Source organism: Aptenodytes patagonicus, chromosome 7 (genome assembly GCF_965638725.1).
Source record: "Aptenodytes patagonicus chromosome 7, bAptPat1.pri.cur, whole genome shotgun sequence".
Taxonomy (NCBI): domain Eukaryota; kingdom Metazoa; phylum Chordata; class Aves; order Sphenisciformes; family Spheniscidae; genus Aptenodytes; species Aptenodytes patagonicus.
This window is the reverse complement of record NC_134955.1, coordinates 44,167,591-44,185,889: the sequence shown is the minus strand read 5'-3', so window position 1 is coordinate 44,185,889 and position 18,299 is coordinate 44,167,591. Positions and strand designations below refer to the sequence as shown.

At 41.8% G+C, this 18,299-nt stretch overlaps 1 protein-coding gene across 3 annotated transcripts in view; it reads right to left on the bottom strand.

The window, feature by feature from the left end:
• Positions 1-425: 425 nt before the first annotated feature.
• Positions 426-18,299, bottom strand: part of LOC143163528 (signal recognition particle subunit SRP54) — a 36,969-nt gene continuing 19,095 nt past the window's right edge. Inside the window, exons 1-5 of one of the 3 annotated variants that reach the window (XM_076345032.1) lie at positions 17,232-17,352; positions 12,838-13,014; positions 5,593-5,659; positions 3,781-3,878; positions 429-2,942 (exon numbers count right to left, since the gene is read on the bottom strand). In XM_076345032.1, coding sequence (XP_076201147.1) covers positions 2,730-2,942; positions 3,781-3,878; positions 5,593-5,659; positions 12,838-13,014; positions 17,232-17,318 — 642 coding nt within the window. In that variant the 5' untranslated portion in view covers positions 17,319-17,352 and the 3' untranslated portion in view covers positions 429-2,729. Of the gene's footprint in view, positions 2,943-3,780; positions 3,879-5,592; positions 5,660-12,837; positions 13,015-14,372; positions 14,495-17,231; positions 17,353-18,299 lie in introns of those variants that run through there. The other 2 variants (XM_076345033.1, XM_076345034.1) reach the window with 2 other exon arrangements.

Genomic DNA, 18,299 nt, shown 5'->3' with positions numbered 1-18,299 from the left:
CTCAGCCATCCCAAGCCTCCCACTGCGTTCTGTGTGGCTTCCTCTAATGATAGCGCTGTCGAGTGTTCTGCTGTAAAGGCAAAAGTCTTCAGTAAGAGGTGAAGAGGTTAGGCCTTTTCCTTCTACGTGTGTCCAGCTTTAAGTGTCTAACAGAAAGGGTAAGTAACTTAACTATTGAACTGACTGAATAGTTACCTAATTCTTAAGAGCTTCATTAACAGAAGTAAAACTGCACTATAGCTTTAGGTCTAGTTGAAACTAATCCAAACACCTGTATAAAGGCTTTCACCAACTTAACCTCCTGGGCAAGTATTTTATGTAATTTAACTTAATCGTACAGCTGAGCTACAGCAGTAGTTAAAGCAGTGAAACTCTTTTAACAGAGCTGTAGAGATGTTTCAACTTTCAGATAAAATTACAATAGCTCCAGGCCAGAGGTGGTTGCAGTCCTGCATTACTTATTAGTTTGAGGTAGTGCTGAACACACTGAGTACGTTAACAACTACTACATGAGGTTGTAAGGAAGGGGTAGTTTTAGTGCTTGAATATTCCACCAGGATGTGTGACTCAGTAAAGATGAAGACGGTGAACAGGCACATGCTCCTGTGTGCAGGCATAAAGTTGCAAAGACCACACAGTTTTAAAGGAAAAGCCATAGCCAACTTCCAGTTCAAAAATTATATTAAATATAAAATAACCAATTAATGCATTTACAGAAAAATTAACCCATTATGAAAGTAACCACTTTCAGTTTGCAAAAAACTGAAGGAAGGATTAAGTTAAGGCACAGTGAGTAATACAGTATTTTATACAAAGAAGTTTAAACCCAAGGCAGTGAGAGCATTTCTGATGCAAGAGATAGTAGGGAGAGGAGGAAAAAAACCAACGCAACTGACATTAATTTCTTGGCAGAAAAGCAAAGCATCCTTCAGCTGTAAAGGTTTTACTCTTGAGCTATGTGAGGCTTTCGATCTTTGACAGTGTAAGAACTCCCAACAAGCTGGTTTTCTGTGTATTCCCCAGGTGTTTGAACCAAGCTCTCCCTTGCAGATGTTCAGGGCTAAGGAATGATTTTACACAGCTGTCAGCAGCCTCCATCTTACAATTCAAAAAGAGGCAGAGAAGAGAGTATCAAAACAGATGGACTAGAGCTGATTGAATCCTCCTCAGAAGACTTTCTGTAGTGCTGGAATGCTAAGGGCAGATGAGAGGAGAAGGAATTTGTGCTCTACAGGACACTAGTTCAGGCAGAGGGTTGTCTGAAATACGTAACTGAACTCTGGAAACTTACAGCCAAGTTACCTGGCCTCTGATGTTACATCAGGTTCCTTAGTTAGTTGGTGGTGGGACCGAGGCCGGGGCATATGATGATACCCAACACAAAATTTCACTGAAGGCTATTTTTTAATTTTTTTTTTTTAGAAATCTCAAGGACAGAAGTAATGTTTCACACGGTAACTAGTGCAGGTTCTCTGCTCCTTTATCTAAAACAATTCTCTATAGAAAGTGACTGGGGCGCTGACATCTGACTGTCGCAAAGTAAACCACTTGCCTTTTACAAGCTACAAGTAGAACAACAGTTATTGCAGTAAAATAGCCTTAATTGGTATTTGGAGCTACTTAAAAGCTCTGGAGCTACCTGTGTTTCACTTACTTAGACAAAAATAAAAATTACTGTTGTTGCACTATTGCAGCAAAGTGTTTCGTTTATTTAAGAAAAAGGAAGAATTTTAAGTTTGGTTTTGTGATTTCTATTTATTTATGTATTCTGTGCTAGAGGGGGGAAAAACACCTGCAATGGCACATCCCTTACTGGTAACTATTAAACCAATAGTCTGTTTAGGTTAATCAAGTACACTGACTCAGGTAATCTCTGTCCAAAAAGTTTTCACAGTTCTCTGTTGGTACCATACACAGTGTCCAGCGCATTCAGTATAATTTAGCAAGACTGTAGGTATTTCCCAGGACCATTCAGAGCATGTAAAGTATGCAAGCAGTTGGGTCTCAATTCTTGGACTTGGAGCGAGAACATCTTACACTGATGCTAGTTCTGTACTTTGCTACAGCACTGAACGGAGCAGCTGAGCACTATTAGCCTCCAAGAGTGCTGGTACTTGTTAGTAAGCTCCTAAGGGTGTTTACCGCCTCCTTTAAATTTTTTTTTTTTAATTAAAAAAAGTCCGTGGACCCTTAAATCTAATTAACATCAAATCTAACATTATCTCTTGTGTTAAACAACAACAGAAAAAAATACATGCACACAACAGTGACAATAAATAGGGGAAATCGGACGCTATTATAATGACTTGTGAGTTACAGGATATTGATTCCTATTAATCTATTCATAGAGAGCCGAGTTGCAAACAATGTGCAAATCAGTTTAGACGTAGGAAACAGCACTGCATCTGCAATCCACAGGTGTTAGAGACACAGCAATTCAAAGAAAAGACATTTTTACTTGCTTTACACAGAAATTAGCTCACACATTCAATTTTCAACCAAATGTTTGTAGTGCAATTTTCATTTTAACTGAAGTGCCAATTTGGCAGAATGCCTCAGCCTTTATTAGGCAGACAGACTGAACAGACATCGCCTAGCTCTCTCCTGATCAATAAGAATGCTAAAAGTTGTATTTCACTGAACAAGTATAATCCTATTTTTCCTGCTTCTTATAGCCAGATTGTGACACCTGACACTTCCTATTTCCTACATTATACAGAGCTTTACACTTAAGGAGGGACAGGAACTACATCTTGTTTACTTTCCTCAACGGACTGGCAATCCCCCTCATTTTCAAAGTTTACGTTCACGAATGAAGTGCATGCTGTCGCTTCAGGCTGGTCTGTCTGGACAGGAGCTTCAGCCTGTGGCTTGTTCTGCTGTTCCTGATGCTGTCTTTCTGCTTCTTCTGACATCTTATTTTCCTGTTCCTCCTCTTCCTCCTAAAACCAGATAACCAGATTCGTAAGCTACTATTTACCGCTTACTTACATTCACTTTACATCTTTCCATAAGAGCATAGCAGTTCCTATTACAAGGCAAGGACATTTGTTCCACTAGAAAATGGTCACTAATTGATCATAAGATGAGGTATATTCCAGAATTCCCATTATGGAAAAAAAAAAAATCACCAGAAGTGAAGGATTAAACTGTGTTAAATAAACACAGAAAAAATGTCACATGTCTAGATAAGCAGTTTTTAGTCAATAGCAATAGTTGTAGGTAGACCTTTCTCTAAAGCTTTTTCTGCTCTTAATAATAAAGACCCATGAAAAATAGGTAGTAAAGCTTTAAGTATGTTTCCCATCTCTTCCAAATGAAGATTATTAAGGTTTTTTTTGCATAAAGCACTGGCTACCTATCAGTCATTTCCAGTTATGGTTTAGAACAAATGGTAATATCATGTTCAATTTACCCTTGACCCTTCGTTGAACAAGTTCTAGAGTTGGAAAGTATATTCCTAGCAGCCGCCTCTTTACATACAGTGTCCAGTAACTGCTCCGTCCAACTTTTCTCATGCTGTTGACTTGAAAATGCATTGCACAAGAGAAACAAATAGAGCAGTAGTCAGGACCAGCCAGTTCTAGGACTGATGAGCTGGTGAGAAAAGGCTGATGGATAAGCGAGCATTAATTGTGTGTCAAATGAAAACTGAAGGCAAGCTGAAATAGAGGTTCCAAAACTTCATTTTAATGCTGGAATTCAAATTTCATTTTTTAGAATACCAGGGAAGGCAAGTTGGGAGAAAAGGAGTGCAAGAACCCTATTTCACACACATACCTCTCTCTTCATTCTGTAATACTCATCAATGGCATATTGGTATTTTGGTGTGCTTATCCCCAGAACAGATGCAATCTTTTCCCCAAGGAAATCACACACTAAAAAATAAAGAGAAGTTTTCATACGATTAGTATCTAGAAGGAAATTCTTAAGTTTTATTTTAAAAGGTATCATCATCTTTCCTGAATGGTTTTCCATAGTCCTACTTCACTCAAAAGACAAAACCAAAATCTGCTAGGCTAATCTACTTACACGTAATTATTAGCTCAATATACTAATAATTGTTCTTTAAGATAAAGAATGAACAGAAGGAGAAGAACACGGAAATTAATGAGAATCTAGATAGTGGTAGTGTTTGTTTGAATTCTACTAGTTTCAGCTTTGGATGTAGGTTTGCTTTGCTAGGGGATCAGTTAAAGGATAAGCCTTTAACTGAACTTTAACTGAAAATTAAGGTTAGACAAAAATACATGGCAACCAACTGTATCGGCACTTCAGTCTAATGGTACCAGCAAACTAGAGAGTTACTTATTGATATATGCATACTTCAAGTCAGTAGCAGTTTTAACAATGTTCTGTGTTGCATACTAATGGATTAATAAAATATTTAGGTTTCAGCTGTCTCAATTTTCAAGCTGGAGGCCACGTGCAGCGCTACTTTGCTAAAACAGGTAGTGCACAGTCAGAAGTATGAAACAGGTGGGCTTGTGTCAGTCAGTCTCTTTACCATGATGATGGCTACAGCACTGGTCCTTGAGTAAAGGCAAGCAAGAAGTCAAATATATTGCACTTCAAATTGCAAATCTGCCCTGAGGATGCAAATGAGTTAGCTATCTTCAGGGAAAACAAGTTAGAAGTTAGCAACTGACTGCTTCAATGAATATTCACAATAACTAATTTTATAGATATCCTGGCATCCAAAGCTCTGTGCAAAAGACCAGTTCAAATTACAAATGTAAGAGGCAAAACTGAAGTGGGAAGAAGGAAGTACTAATATTCAAATTCATAAAAGACTGCTAAAAAAAGAAAAGCAGTATCTACTTTTCTGTATGAAGAACAGATATGACAAGGGATAGAATTACGCTGTACATTAGAGAAAAAGTGTTTCTAAAAATAAGGATAGGTTAATTAATAGAATAGACTGCCAATAGTTTTTAGAAATATTCAAAACTAGGTGTATAAGGACAGAAACTCCACAATATTTGTCAAAAAACCCCAATAAAGGTATTTTACACCTTGGGAAGAACACAGACTAGGACAAGCATTTTTAAAACTTAAAAAAATTTTAAGAGGTCCACAGGTCAAACAAACTTCTATGCAGTGAGTTTAAGACTCTTGACAATAGTCTTATTTTTGTTTGGTTTGTAACCTCAGAAGTCTGTTGTAAAGCACAGGACTAGATGTGCTCCTGGGATAATTTCTAGTTGTCTTCTTCATAAAAACTGTCAGTTTAGTTACTCCAAACAGCATTCTTGTCAGATAACATCACACAAAACGGTTCCATGCAAAACCTAATAGAAAGCCAATATACTCCCTTGCCGACACCACCCTATCTCCATATGGAGAAAAAGGGAGGGAAAAAGTGTTCAGCAAAAGGGTATTTTCTGTTTGTTCTTCCATTCAAGAGTTGTTGATTGAAAGTAAAAAAACCAAAGTGCCTAAGGCAAGAGAATACGTCTCCACAGATTAAAATACAGGTTCATTCGTACTTTTGAAAAAATGGCCAGTAGCTCACACAGATGATTTACAGTCTGTCAAAGTAACTTGCCATATTCCATTACCGGTTTACCCAAGAATTAAATAAAGCAATACCTGATAAGGTTGATGTGGCAACTCGCAGCATGTGAAACCACAAGTAGGGTCCCCATGTGAGCGTTGTCTGTAAGAACAAGAGTAGTATGAATACATACAGCTGTATGTTCATGACACATAATAATACACGCAAAAGCTCAAAGAGATTGAGAAGAAAGATCTGCAATGTTTCCTGTTTGCCAGCTACCACAATATTTTTGCTTTAAAATAAGTCTAGACCAGACATACATGAAGCAAGGTATCACTGTAAGATATAACTACAGTTTACATCTATTTGGGAACGTTTGTTTCACTGGTTTTTGTTTCCCACTCCCAGACTTGGGAAATGACAAGCATCCAACTCAATTCCAAGGTAACTCCTATAACTAGAAAGACCTTTCCATAATGTTCTGAATTCCATCAGGCCAAGACGAGAAGTGGGTTAACCAAGTAATCCCTCATTACAATGATGAGAGAACTGCAAAAGACTGTTTAAAACCAAACCAAACCTTCAAGTGGTCCCTGAGCAAGAGGCTGCTTCCAAGTATTTACAACCAGATACAAATTGTCATTTGGAATTGCACCTGAAGAAGAAAACCAGGAACGATGAGGGAGGGAGAGAGTTACTGCAGCCCTCTGAGGGAGCGATGAACAGGGCTGACAAGTAAAGGGCCTGGGGTGATGTGAACAGCGAGGAACACAAAATGAACAAAATAGGGATCAAGTGGGGTCACCTCAAGCATTTGCATGTAGGTGAGAAAGTCTCCCCGAAGTGCCTGCACACGAAGGCATGCAGTGTGGGAAGTAAACACGAGGAATGAGAGATCTGTGTGCAGCTGCAGGGCTGGGATCTTGTCGGGATCCCAGAGATGCAGTGGATGGCTCGCATGACTGGAGTGCTGCAATGGAGGGATACAGACTCTTTAGGAAGGACAGGCCGGGAAGACAAGGAGGGGGAGTTGCCCTTTGCACAACTATGGTGTATTCACCACCACGGAGGAAGTACTGCAGCCTCCAGACAAATGGAGATACTTACACATAGGAACTTAAAGAAAATTTAGAAATTAATGGGCATACATAGATTATCCTCTTCACTAAGGAAAGAGGCTATATCTCTTTAAAAAAAAAAAGGCAAAACAAACAACGAGCCATGTAATAAAAAGGAGAAGGGGAAAAGCAGATTCCAATCTAACTGGGAAAAAGCTGTAGGCTTTCACTTTTGTGAAAAGGCAAACTCAAATTTCATAGTGAACGAAAACATGTTTATAGTTAACAGTCTGTTGTATTCAGGCAAGCTTTTTGTTATGTATTTCCCCCCAGTAAAGATCTCTGTAGCGGTACTCTCCTTGTGGAAAGTAGCAATTAAAAGTGTCAGCTTTTATTAAATGAAACCCATTAGCTCCACGCAGTTACATTATGTATTTATAACGTGCTGCTAAAAACTGTTTGATAGCAACCATTTTCTGTGATCTTATTTAATAGATATCTGTACAGGACAATCAATATTATTTTAAATAATACAGATACAGAGACTAGTTGGTATAGCCTCAGTATGCACACACACACAAGCTACTAGACTTCAGCGCTTTCCAAGCATAGCCTCTACAAATCAGTGCAGCAAGAAATCGTCTGTCAAGCCAGAAACTCAAGTTGGGCAGGCTGAAAAAAGCCAGATGCTGTGTATTTTTGGCAGTGGGTATGGAAAATGTCCTGCCAAGGTAAGAGTGTAAGCAAAACCAGCTGCTATCCTGCTTGCACAAAAGCACCTCCAGCTTGTTGATTATGTGCTCAGTTGGCAGACAGGCTAACGACAATCATTTCGGAGTTTGTTCAGTTGAAGAAGTCAAGAAAAGTACTGGAAAAGCTTGTTGCCACAGGTGCAAATAATGGCATTGATGAGGCTCTGTACAATCCTTCATAACGAGGTGACAAGGTTAAAAAGCATTCACACAGTGCGCAGGACAAACAGGGGCCTGCTGCGCGGCTGTAAACAAGAAGCTACAAGAGCCCCCTTAACATCTAAGAGCGAAAAGACAGGCTGAACCTCAATGTGACAGAACTAACTCAGACACAGAATATTCTAACATGTTTGTGGTAACACAAATGTAGGGAAGATCTGAGGCTCTACAGACAGAGAGGTTCTGTCTATTTCTACTGTTCCCCAACCACCACTAAAAAACAGTTTGTTATGTTAGGAGCACTTCTAAGTTCAGCTTGATGGAAACCTCTGCTTTCTGACAAAGCCCAACCGGACGCTTCTTCACCCCCGCCAAGCAAGGCTTTGCCAGTCCCCTCAATTTAAAAAAGGAGCATTCTTTCAAGTGTCTCAAAAGGCAATAGAAAACCATGAGAGAAGCGACTTCACAAAAATTCAACAGGAGAAAGGAGATGCCTTGGAGAGTTAAGCCACCAAGAACAACCAGGAACAAGGGAACACATTCAAGGAACAATCCTCCTCCCCCCCCCCCTTACTTCCTCAGGGTAAGTTCGGGTGGTTTCCCAGAGCACCTGGGAGATTGAAGCAGGAATGGCGAACATGAGGTAAGAAGAGGTACTGGAGAAAACCAGAACCATTCAGGTGATATGAACAGGGCCATTAGGCAACGGCTCAGTACAAACTAATCCTACTCCATGAAGTAGCTTTAATGCATTGAGCGATACTGGAAAACGGTACCCAAGTCAGGTCCTACTAATGTTCAGTAAGAACCACATACCCAGATACTGTATGTCAACCTCCTTTGGCTAGAGAAGCCTTAATGTTCGGTCTTTAATCAATGCAAGGACACAATAATACTGTATTTCTTGACTGGAAACAAGGGGCAGCAGTATGAAACACAGGACACTGGTTTATTATAAGGGGACAGTATTTCTCCTGCCATCAGCCTCTTTAGTATACATTTCTACAACGCTTAATTATACTATTCAGCTATCCTGACTTTATTTTGTTGTTTAAAATGGAAAACACAATGGTTATGACAACTGGTTTTTAAATTACAAAAATTCTTAATGTACAATTTTAATCCAAGTGCTGCATTTTAAGGAGAAATGAACATAATGGATTCAACCATTGATAAAACCAAGAGGGCTCTGGTTCAACAACAGCACGTGATTTTGCTTCCCAGTATGGGACTGCCGAAAGGAGCACACACGCGCTCCCTTGAACTTCTGAGTGCACCATGTTCCTAAACAACCCACATCTATATTTATTTTTGCCAGATTTCAGTCCCTAATAACACTTGAACTTTCCAAAGAACAAGGGTTTCTTTTTTGCCAGAGAAAATGGCAAAATAAGGAAAAGAATCATTTCCCAATTTAAGAAAAAACAAATCCTGTGTTTAAGAGTTAATATACACCACCAAATAGATATTTTTCCATTGTTTACTGTGCCAAGATGCATTTTAAATTAGTTTAACTATTGACTGGTCATTGCTATAATAGTTCCTTCAGTGTATGCACCATGTAGAACTGTGGCATCTAAGACAAGCCAGTGAAAACAAGATCAGAAACACACACACCATCCTCCATCAAAAAGCTTCTACCATATTACGAGTAGCTATTACTTGGTCAGTGACTATTTTTCTCCCTCATCCCCAAATTCTTAAAAGAAAATTAGAGTTCAATGGTCCTCAAGAGAGGACTTTTTGCTATTTGAAGTTAAGCTCCTTTTAACTACAGGATATCAAGGTAATCTTCCTGCAAGAATGTTTCAACCTTTCTAAGCACTGAAGGTTAATAAAATTAAATCTCTTCTGGAGCTTTGTTGCAGAGATGTTCTCAGGATGAATTCTAAGGTTATCACCAACAGTTATACGGCTTACAGTTGCTCTGCAAAGACTTACACTCCACCTTCTGCCTACTCATGTAATAGGTGAATGCAACAAAGAGTTTATGGCAAGTGGCCCTCCAGGGATAAACAGAAAGGTTATCTTCTAGAACAGGTTAGAGAAGTTTAATTACTACAAAATAAAGTTTTGGTGGACAGAAGCAAAAGGGGATTTACATGTAAAGTGTAAGCACCTAAATTTTAGGACAGAATAGAAGACTCAGTTAAAATTAAAGCATTTATGTTATTAAAGCATTTAAATTTTAACTTGAGAACACTCAGATAATACTGAGTGCTATTATCTAAAAAATCCAGGGAAAAATTTATTAAGCATTCCCTGTGTTCTGGATTCAACTCGTTCTTAAAAAAAAACCCAAACCACAACAGAATGGACGTTCCAGTCCAAGAATGTTAATTAACTGAGTGCTGACCTATAGAAGTATCAGAATCATTGTTTCAAAGCAAAATTTAAGACCCAGCTATTTCTGAGAATTTCTTTTGTTATGAGTGGCAGCAGTCCATCACACTGAGTGCTTTGGTTATCATATTACCAGGATATATACATGTTACTTTGCTTAGTAAAAAAGACATTGTCATTGTCTGCTTAGCTCTAGAATACAATTAAACCAAGGTACTTACTGAAGACATTTCTTTACAACACGGCAAAATATTTGTTTCCCTTAAACTCATTCAGAAGCTGCCAGGATGCCAATACCAGCTGAGCTTTGAAATTTCATGATGCAAAGTTTCTATTCAAAATATTAAATGTGCTTTTTCTAAAAATCAATTGGACCAGAAACAGCTATTACTTGCAACATACTTTTTTGTATCCCAACTGAGATAACAAGTTTTAGACATGCTGGTCTCAGCAAACTGACTATTTAATTGCTTTTATAGAAATCCTACAATAAAAATATTTTTAAGGCAGCTGTTGGCTAAAACATCAAAGCTCAGCTTGGACTAACATTTCTTCAATTGACTGGCTCAGCTGGGATACACGAAGCATGCAGCAGATAAGGTAAACTTCACTTAATGGCAACCCTTGGTCTAATCAAGTTTATTCTGTCAAGGTAAAAAGCAATACATAATAAGGCATACTGTGCTCAACAATAAACTATTCTGGTTTGAGGGGTCCTTTTATTAAAAAGTGTGATAAAAATTAAGGATTAATAAACTATAAAAGGAGAACAAAGCAATCTTAACTGTGCCATACAATATACTTTTTGGTATTCAGAAAAAAAATCCATGTTAGGAAAGCAGGAGAACGATCACACAGCATTCCCGGCTGTTATGCACATCTGAGGGCTCTTTAGTTAAGTGTCTGTTTGTACAGCAGCATGCACGTCTCTGGCCTCACCACACGTACATCAAGGCTCGTGAGCCTTCCATCGCTGCACCACAGTGGAACTCTTCTACTGAGAGGAAATGGCACAAAAAATTACACAGATCTGGTCCCCTGCTAATTATAGTTGGGAAAAAATCTCTTACACATCCATGGATATCTGACATGACCTGCATAATGGGGAACAGATCTGACTCTGAAGCTACCTGAACATTACCATAATATTCAGTAAGTTTCACAGTTCTTGCATTTCTTCAAGAAGATCCTTAGGGAGGAAAAAAAAAACAACACCCAGCAAGGCAGCTTAACATCTACTCATTGTTTGTGAGTATAATACATTTTTTTTCAATCTATAACTTCAGGTGTATTTTATACTGATGATATCCTACCTACTATCAGACTGTTACTTTTCGTTGTATACAAGAACTGCCTAGCAAGAAAGAGATAGCAGTACCATCAATCTATCCAAGATTAAATGCAACAGCTTCACCTGCGAATGGCTAGGAACCCCGATCCCAGCTGAATTCCCAGTCTCACTGCAGCTCAGTCCTCAAACCACTTCTTTTTTTCTTCAAGATAAATTAATTTTACAGAGGGGGGGAAAAAAAGAACTGATTGACAGTCCTTCCCAAAGCAAACCCCTTATGGTTCATCACTTCTTCAGAAGAGAATGAGGAGAAAGTCGAACTCTTCACTGCAGTCCCTCCAACACAGCCAAGCTCTCCCAGGATGGATATGCATATAAATAAATACAGGGCCTACTACTGTACAGTAAATAGAGAGCTTCAACCACAACACTTCTTAATCATGGATTCCCAAATGATGGTGCAGAAGTCATTTCAACAGCAAGGCCAAGTAGAAAACAGGGCGCCGGTTTCCGTGCATGCGAAGACTCTTACCTGAAGCGTGGGAACAAGCAGCTCTACACCGGCATCTGCCTCCAGCGTGCAACCAGGCAGGACTAGCTGCTGCACAAAGCAATGACTCCCGGCTGCCTGACCGTACCGCATCACATCAGGAAGGACCCAGCCAATTTCAGAGTCTCCATCTCTAGCTCAGTACAGGCAACCAAGCCCAGAGAGGGCCAGGAAGGGAGTCCCACCAGCACGCAGGGAATAGGACTGCAGACTCAATTTATTAGGGTAAGAATTGTTGTAGGAGGGTAGAGAAAAGAGGTGGTTGGGACACCAGTTCGTGGGGTGTCATAAAAGAAACATGAGACTGGGGATGTGGAGAGATGAAGAGATGGATGCGGATCTTCTCTGGGACTGACTGCCGGAGGGTGGGGAGCTGCTGTCGCCGGTGCTGGCACGCACAGCTGCGAGCTTTGCAAATACACTATCACTACAAAATGGATTGTCAGACACGCCAACAGAACAAAATGGATTATACATTTCATTTTACCTCTAAGTATAGATCTAGAATCATTGACAAAACGGGAAATGTATTTTAGCAGCTACAATACATGCTATTGGAGGCAGCTTTACTTGTCAAAACTCCATGAATTTGGACCAATAAATGGGAGACTCCATTCACAGGTCGAGCAACATCTTAACAGCTTACAAGACAGATGAACGTTACATACAGGGACTAGGCAGGTCCTTTAAAACCTGTTTTTGATATATCACGAATTACACCAGTTTTCCTTTATTTCTGCAAGTCATCTGTTTCTTTCCCTTCTATACTCTTTAATTGTATCAAATTGCTGGTATGGTAACACTAAACTACAGGTTCAACTCTCCACTGTCACCAAACATAAGGAAACAAATGCCTTCCCTGCACATTTTTTTAAACGACAGTACAAATCAAGGAGACACCAAGCAAGTATTATTAGAAGGGGAAATGCTGGAGAGAACAGACTAGAACCGTGAAGAAATTAAACCCATTTCTAATTAATAGGGCTACTTTAGCGGAGGAGGACTCCAGGACAAAACTTCTCAGGAATACTTCTCACAGATTTCTGAGTCCCTAGAGCAAATCAAATTAAGGGAATCTTTAATACTAAATACCAAATCAGATTTGTGACGCAAAAATTAAAGTCTAAAATGTGTGTAGTTACCCAGTAAATCAGAAGTAGCAATTTATCAACTAAAATACCTACAGGATCTACAGGCGGCAACAGGTCTTTTTTCTCTTGTTCATCTTCCTCTTCATCTGTGCTATATTCTTCCATTGTTTCTCCACTTGCAAAATGAATAACCCTCCTTGGAATTTTCTTCTTCTTTCCTATGACACCCAGCTCCACATTCTCAAAGCCTCTATCTCCATTTGCAAGTTGCTATAGAGAAGAAAAAAAATCATTATCTCAAGTAGATGCTTCAGGAACTGGAAAAGTTCCCCCTTAAAAAACTTCATAAGATATTTAAAATATTTTAGATTGATTAGCATATACAATGGACATTTGCAAGAGCTTGGCTGGAAGTAAAAGATAAGACTGAAAAATTATTGTTTGCAGATACGTAAAAACTGATCTCTTCACTAAAAATAACAAAAAGGTAAGCGCCTTCACTTCAGCATGGACAGGTGGTATTAAAAACATCTATTCCAAAAGAGAACTGTGTTATGTAGGAGTTTCTTAGTGGGACACTTTAAGTAATTTGATGAGCACATAATTGTTTATATTTAAAAGTATCACTGGTTTCGGAATGAGTATCTAGTGAAATTAATCGAGTAGTTCATAGGCTGTAGCCACCTCTTTGCAAGCCTAGACAGACACCTCTAGCACAAAAGAGAACCGAATGAAAGATAACTAAGCAGCCAGGCTCAAGCTTTAAAAAGATGCATCAAGGAATCTGCCTCTGTGGGCTTTCATCAGCAACCACGATTAGTACAAGGGGCCATGCTAAAAGAACAACACTTAGTTTTGTGGCTAAGGACATATAAAAAGAGAAGTACAATGTCTGGTTTTGTTCTTCCAGCTGCTGAATACTACAATGCAGCCTTTGGATCACAAGTATTAAAAAAATATATACTTCTAGTTCAAAGGCCAATCAATAATTCCTTAGGCTAGCAACTCCTGCGGCCAGAGAATTTTAGTAAGGTTTTGTATTGTATCTATCAAAACAGAGCCTTCACCTTGGTAGAGCTTTTAGATAGCACTGCATCAAATGCATAAAGCTGTTCTGAAAACACTTCTGTCATGCAGAGAAGGACACAGAAGTTCAGAAATGCCAGCCACATGTTTTTAACGTGCCACGAAGGTTTTTAAAAATGCACGAGTTCATGTAATCTGAAACCGTATCGTAAGGAATGAGATATGTGTACGTGTACACAGAATTCAGGTTGCATAAAATGGGCACATTCCAATTTTCGACTTCTTGCCTATGCAAACTTAATGGTCTCCACAGATCACAATTCAAAATTACTAATAAAAATACACAATTTATCACATAGTTTTAAGACATCCCTTAATCGTTGCAAGCGCAGCATCACCATTCCCATCTCTTACGCTAGATTACATAAATCAGCTTTGCAACACAAACAGGCTCGGTTAGCTGGGAAAGCCAGTGGGCAGGGTAGAGAGGGGCAGGAGGGGGCTGTGGGGAGTGAAACGGCTTCCTTCATTCCAGGCAACAGATTTTTCTCGTGCCCACAGAGAAGAGGGAGGGAAGGTAAAGATCACATGCTGAGCTCTACCGTGTGGAGAGGGAGCGCACGCATTCATCGTCTCTCCTAGCCCTCGTACCACCGCTTCTCAAAACTGCAAGTCATTTCAGCTTCCCCTAGCGTTTCTTTAGCTACCGTGGCACATTTTGGGCGTTTTCCTGGAGGAGCAGAGCAGAAGCAAGTGGCAAGTTTTCAGTGGGGTAATTCAGCTGAAACAGCATTACATTTTCATGCAGAATTACATTTTCATGTAGAAGGACAAAACTGACTATCTGGGGCCCAGAACACTCTCTCCACTGCGTATCAGCCTTGGGAACAAAGCAGGACCAGAACAGTAAAGCTAAAAAAATACGAATGCTGAAAACAGTGAAACAACCTAAGCACTGGGAGCACTCCTTGCTGCCACTATAAAGGCGGACACCACTTACTGTGACTCAGTTCTGTATTTTTTGGAGCAAAGAGCACCACAGAATCAACCTTTTATGAACATTTCCCGCTCCTTTATTGGCATCGTACAATGATGCCATTTTTCATGTTTAGTCACGGTGCTGAAGAGCACTATTTCTTGCGACACAGCATCACAGATATTACTGTGATTAATAACAGCGAGCAGCGTGAGCCTCTCCTACGAGCTCCTCTAGGTCTCTTAGTCTGATTTTGGCTTATTTAACTCAAATGCTTCAAACATGTTTTAACTTAGAAAAAATTTGCAGTTAATATCTAAAGTTTAAAAAGCAGGCTTTAATTCTCTGCACAGCCATCCTACACTCCACTTACACTACCTACAGTAAGCAGCTCCGCATAGCTGGTACTGGTACAAAGTTTCAGACAAATGCAGCAGTTCGAGACAGTAAGGATTCATCAAGGAACGATGAATCCAGTTTCCCTTAGTAATGTGGTTCAGAGTCCTAAATTATTAAATAAAATAACACGTCAGCTGTTGCTTTGGTTATTACATAATCAACAAACCTGGATGCAGGTCTTAGTCATCACTAGCATTTGTCCTTTTAATTTTTACATGCACAACATCAATAAAAGCCAACTCTCCCAGCTGCAAGCAGAAAGTTCAGCATCAGTAAATTTTATTTATCTTTCCAAAACTGTTGCAATGCAGATCTATTCTAGAACTGTCAGCTAGACTCACTTTATAGCTCCAATGTTACAGTATCTCCTGTTTGACGCTTTGCACTTTTCATTGTCCTTTACAAATTTGATCTTCTTTTCCAATTCAAGAAGTTGTTACAAAGATCATTCTTCCAGTCCACAGCTTTGGTCAGGTTGCCACCTCACTTTCTTGCCCAGGCTCGTCCCTCTCCAACACATTATACAAGTCTTGAAAGACTCAGCATTTGTCTTAACCTCATGCCATGGCAGTATTTACTTTGGCTTCTGTTCCGGCAACTATTAGACACGAAGGCCAGTCACCCTTGTGCTTTCGCCACGCTAGCTAATGCTTTTAAGGTACTCGGTGAACACTGTAAAGCGACCTCCTTTTACTTTTAGACGGCCTCTTGGAATTTTTGTTGGCTTTATGGCACCCACACAAACCTCACCTTGTCAGGAAGTCAGCATCTGAAACTGCTGCTCCGTGTTTACCCTCTTTACACCCACTCTCTTATCTCACCCTTTGGCCAGAAACAGAGTGAGTGCAGGGCATATTTTGACGGTGTTGGTACAATACCTAGCACAATGGCATTTCAGTCCACAACCAAAATGCCAAAACAAATAAACTACAATTAAGGATGAGGTGTGCCAGGACACCTGCAGGTGAGCTAGGAGAGCTCACACAACTAATATTAGGTGATGCAATAATGTAAAGTTTCATCAAGGAGGGGAAGAAGAGAAGCAAAAAGTAATAGGGAGAGCAGACTATTCACTCTGGCATCTTTTAATCTGTCAGACTCAGGTATCCTTACGAGAGCTTATGACCCAAAATGCCAAAGTCTGTGGTGTCCACTCGCCCTCAGAAAGATGAGTAATTAAATTTGTGCAGATCTACTGACCCGATAGTGCGAGTTACTAGAAGGCTGGTAATAGTTAATGAGAAATATTTCTACCCATACTATCTTGCCTGCCTTACTGATTTCATTTGTGTTACTTTTTTTGGCTAGGGCCTGGGGGGGAGAATGGAGGGAGTTTTCATATTGCTTGATTTTCCACCCTTGTGTTTCAATCAAAATTAAACAGCACGAGTCTTTCTGAAACGGAAGACAACAAAATAACAGAGTCAGAGGACATCTGTAAGAAAATACACCCTCGGAACAAGCAGCCCTGGAAAGGCACCATAAACAGTGAAGGTGCAGTGCATAAAAACACTCAGTGCGAAGCCAAGGCCGCTGTGAGGGACGTCTGTAGAAAGGGTAGGAGAGCTCGCCAGGTTACAGTCTAATTAAGAGCTGGTGTCCCTGACCATCTCCAACACCTTCACGAACTTGACAGCACGGAGGGAAGCGGAAACCTGTCTCAATTTAATATTCATCAGGCTCGTTTGTAAGAAGCGTTATCCGCCGGTGAACAGGAGACACCTGAGACGCATGCCCGCCGTGCTGACTGTAATTACAGAGCGCTGGAAAGAAGGAAGAAGGACGGACGGACAGACGGACAGACCGACCGCCTCCCCCCGCGGCCAGGCCCCCCGCACCCCGCCACCCACAGCGGAGAACCGGCCTGCGCCGGGGGCTTCACCCGCTCCCGCACAACACCCGGGGGCGTCAGGCCGCGGCCGCCGCCCACGCCCCGGCCAGAGCCCAGGCGCCGCCGCCCGCCCCGCCGCGGCCCGAGGGGCCTCGCCCTTCTCCGGAAGCGGTCTCCTCCCGGGCCCCGCGGCGGGGCGGCCCGGCCGGGCGGCACGGGGGGAGAGGCCGCTCCGCCGACCCCGGCCCCGCTCACCTGCTCAGGCTCCATGGCGCAGGCGGCAGCCGCGGGGCCGGCGGCGGGCGCGCAGTAGAGGGTGATGGCGGACAGCCCCTGCTCCATCCTCCCGCCCGCCGCGGCGCCGGGGGAGGGCGGCAGCGGCCCCGCCGCGGCCCAGGGAGGCGAGCAGCCGGGCGGCACCGCCCGTCACACCGCCCGCCGGGGCGGCGCTTGGAGCCCTCCGCGGCCTGCTGGGCCGCCGCCCGGTGCTCCTCCGCGCCCCGAGGGGTGGGGTGCCCCGCCGGGGCTGGCCGCGCTCGTAAGCCCCGACCCCCCGGGAGAGGCGCCCGGTGGGTCCCCCGGGAGCGGGACCGAGTCGCTGCTGGCCTGGGTCATTTCTCTTCTCTCCGCAGCCCGGCGGGAGACCGGGAAGAGACCAGAGGCAGCCGGGCTGCCAGGCACAGCCGTACCTACACCCCGAAGGAAGCATACCCCCCTCTGCAAAGAGGGAAAGCTCTGTGTGTCATGAGGAAATACATCATCTTCCTAGAACATTGTAAAAATCTGCAAAATGGAGAAATATTTTGAGAAGCGCAGGAAGTTACTTGACAGTATTTAAGAGTTCTCCCTCAAGAAGGGGCAGCTTGCTAAGCCTTTCAGTACCTGGTGTTGGCTCAGGCAATTCAACACATGTTAAAGGACAAACCACAGAACAAGAAAGAAACGCAAAACAAGGGTGCCCTGGCCCCTGGGATATGTCTGGGTGAGAAAATAACATTTGTTCCCAGCAGGCAGGGAGAAGCATTTGTCAGATAATTGGTTTGTGCAACCGCTCCAGCGGAGAGCTGGGAGTCCTTTTCCCCCAAGTCTGCGCTGAGGCCTCCTTGCTGCAGGTGACTGCCCCGCCTGAGCGGGGGACGGGCCGGGGCTGACCTAGGCAAGAGGCACATTAGCCAGTGCCAACTACTAGTACAAACAGCTGGAGGTGGAGGCATTTGAAACATCCTTTTCATGGGACTGAGAAGTAATTTTTTTTTTTTTTTTTTAAGGGTTGGAGCCAATGGCTGTAACATGCACTTATTTACCTGACAGCAAGAGCCATCC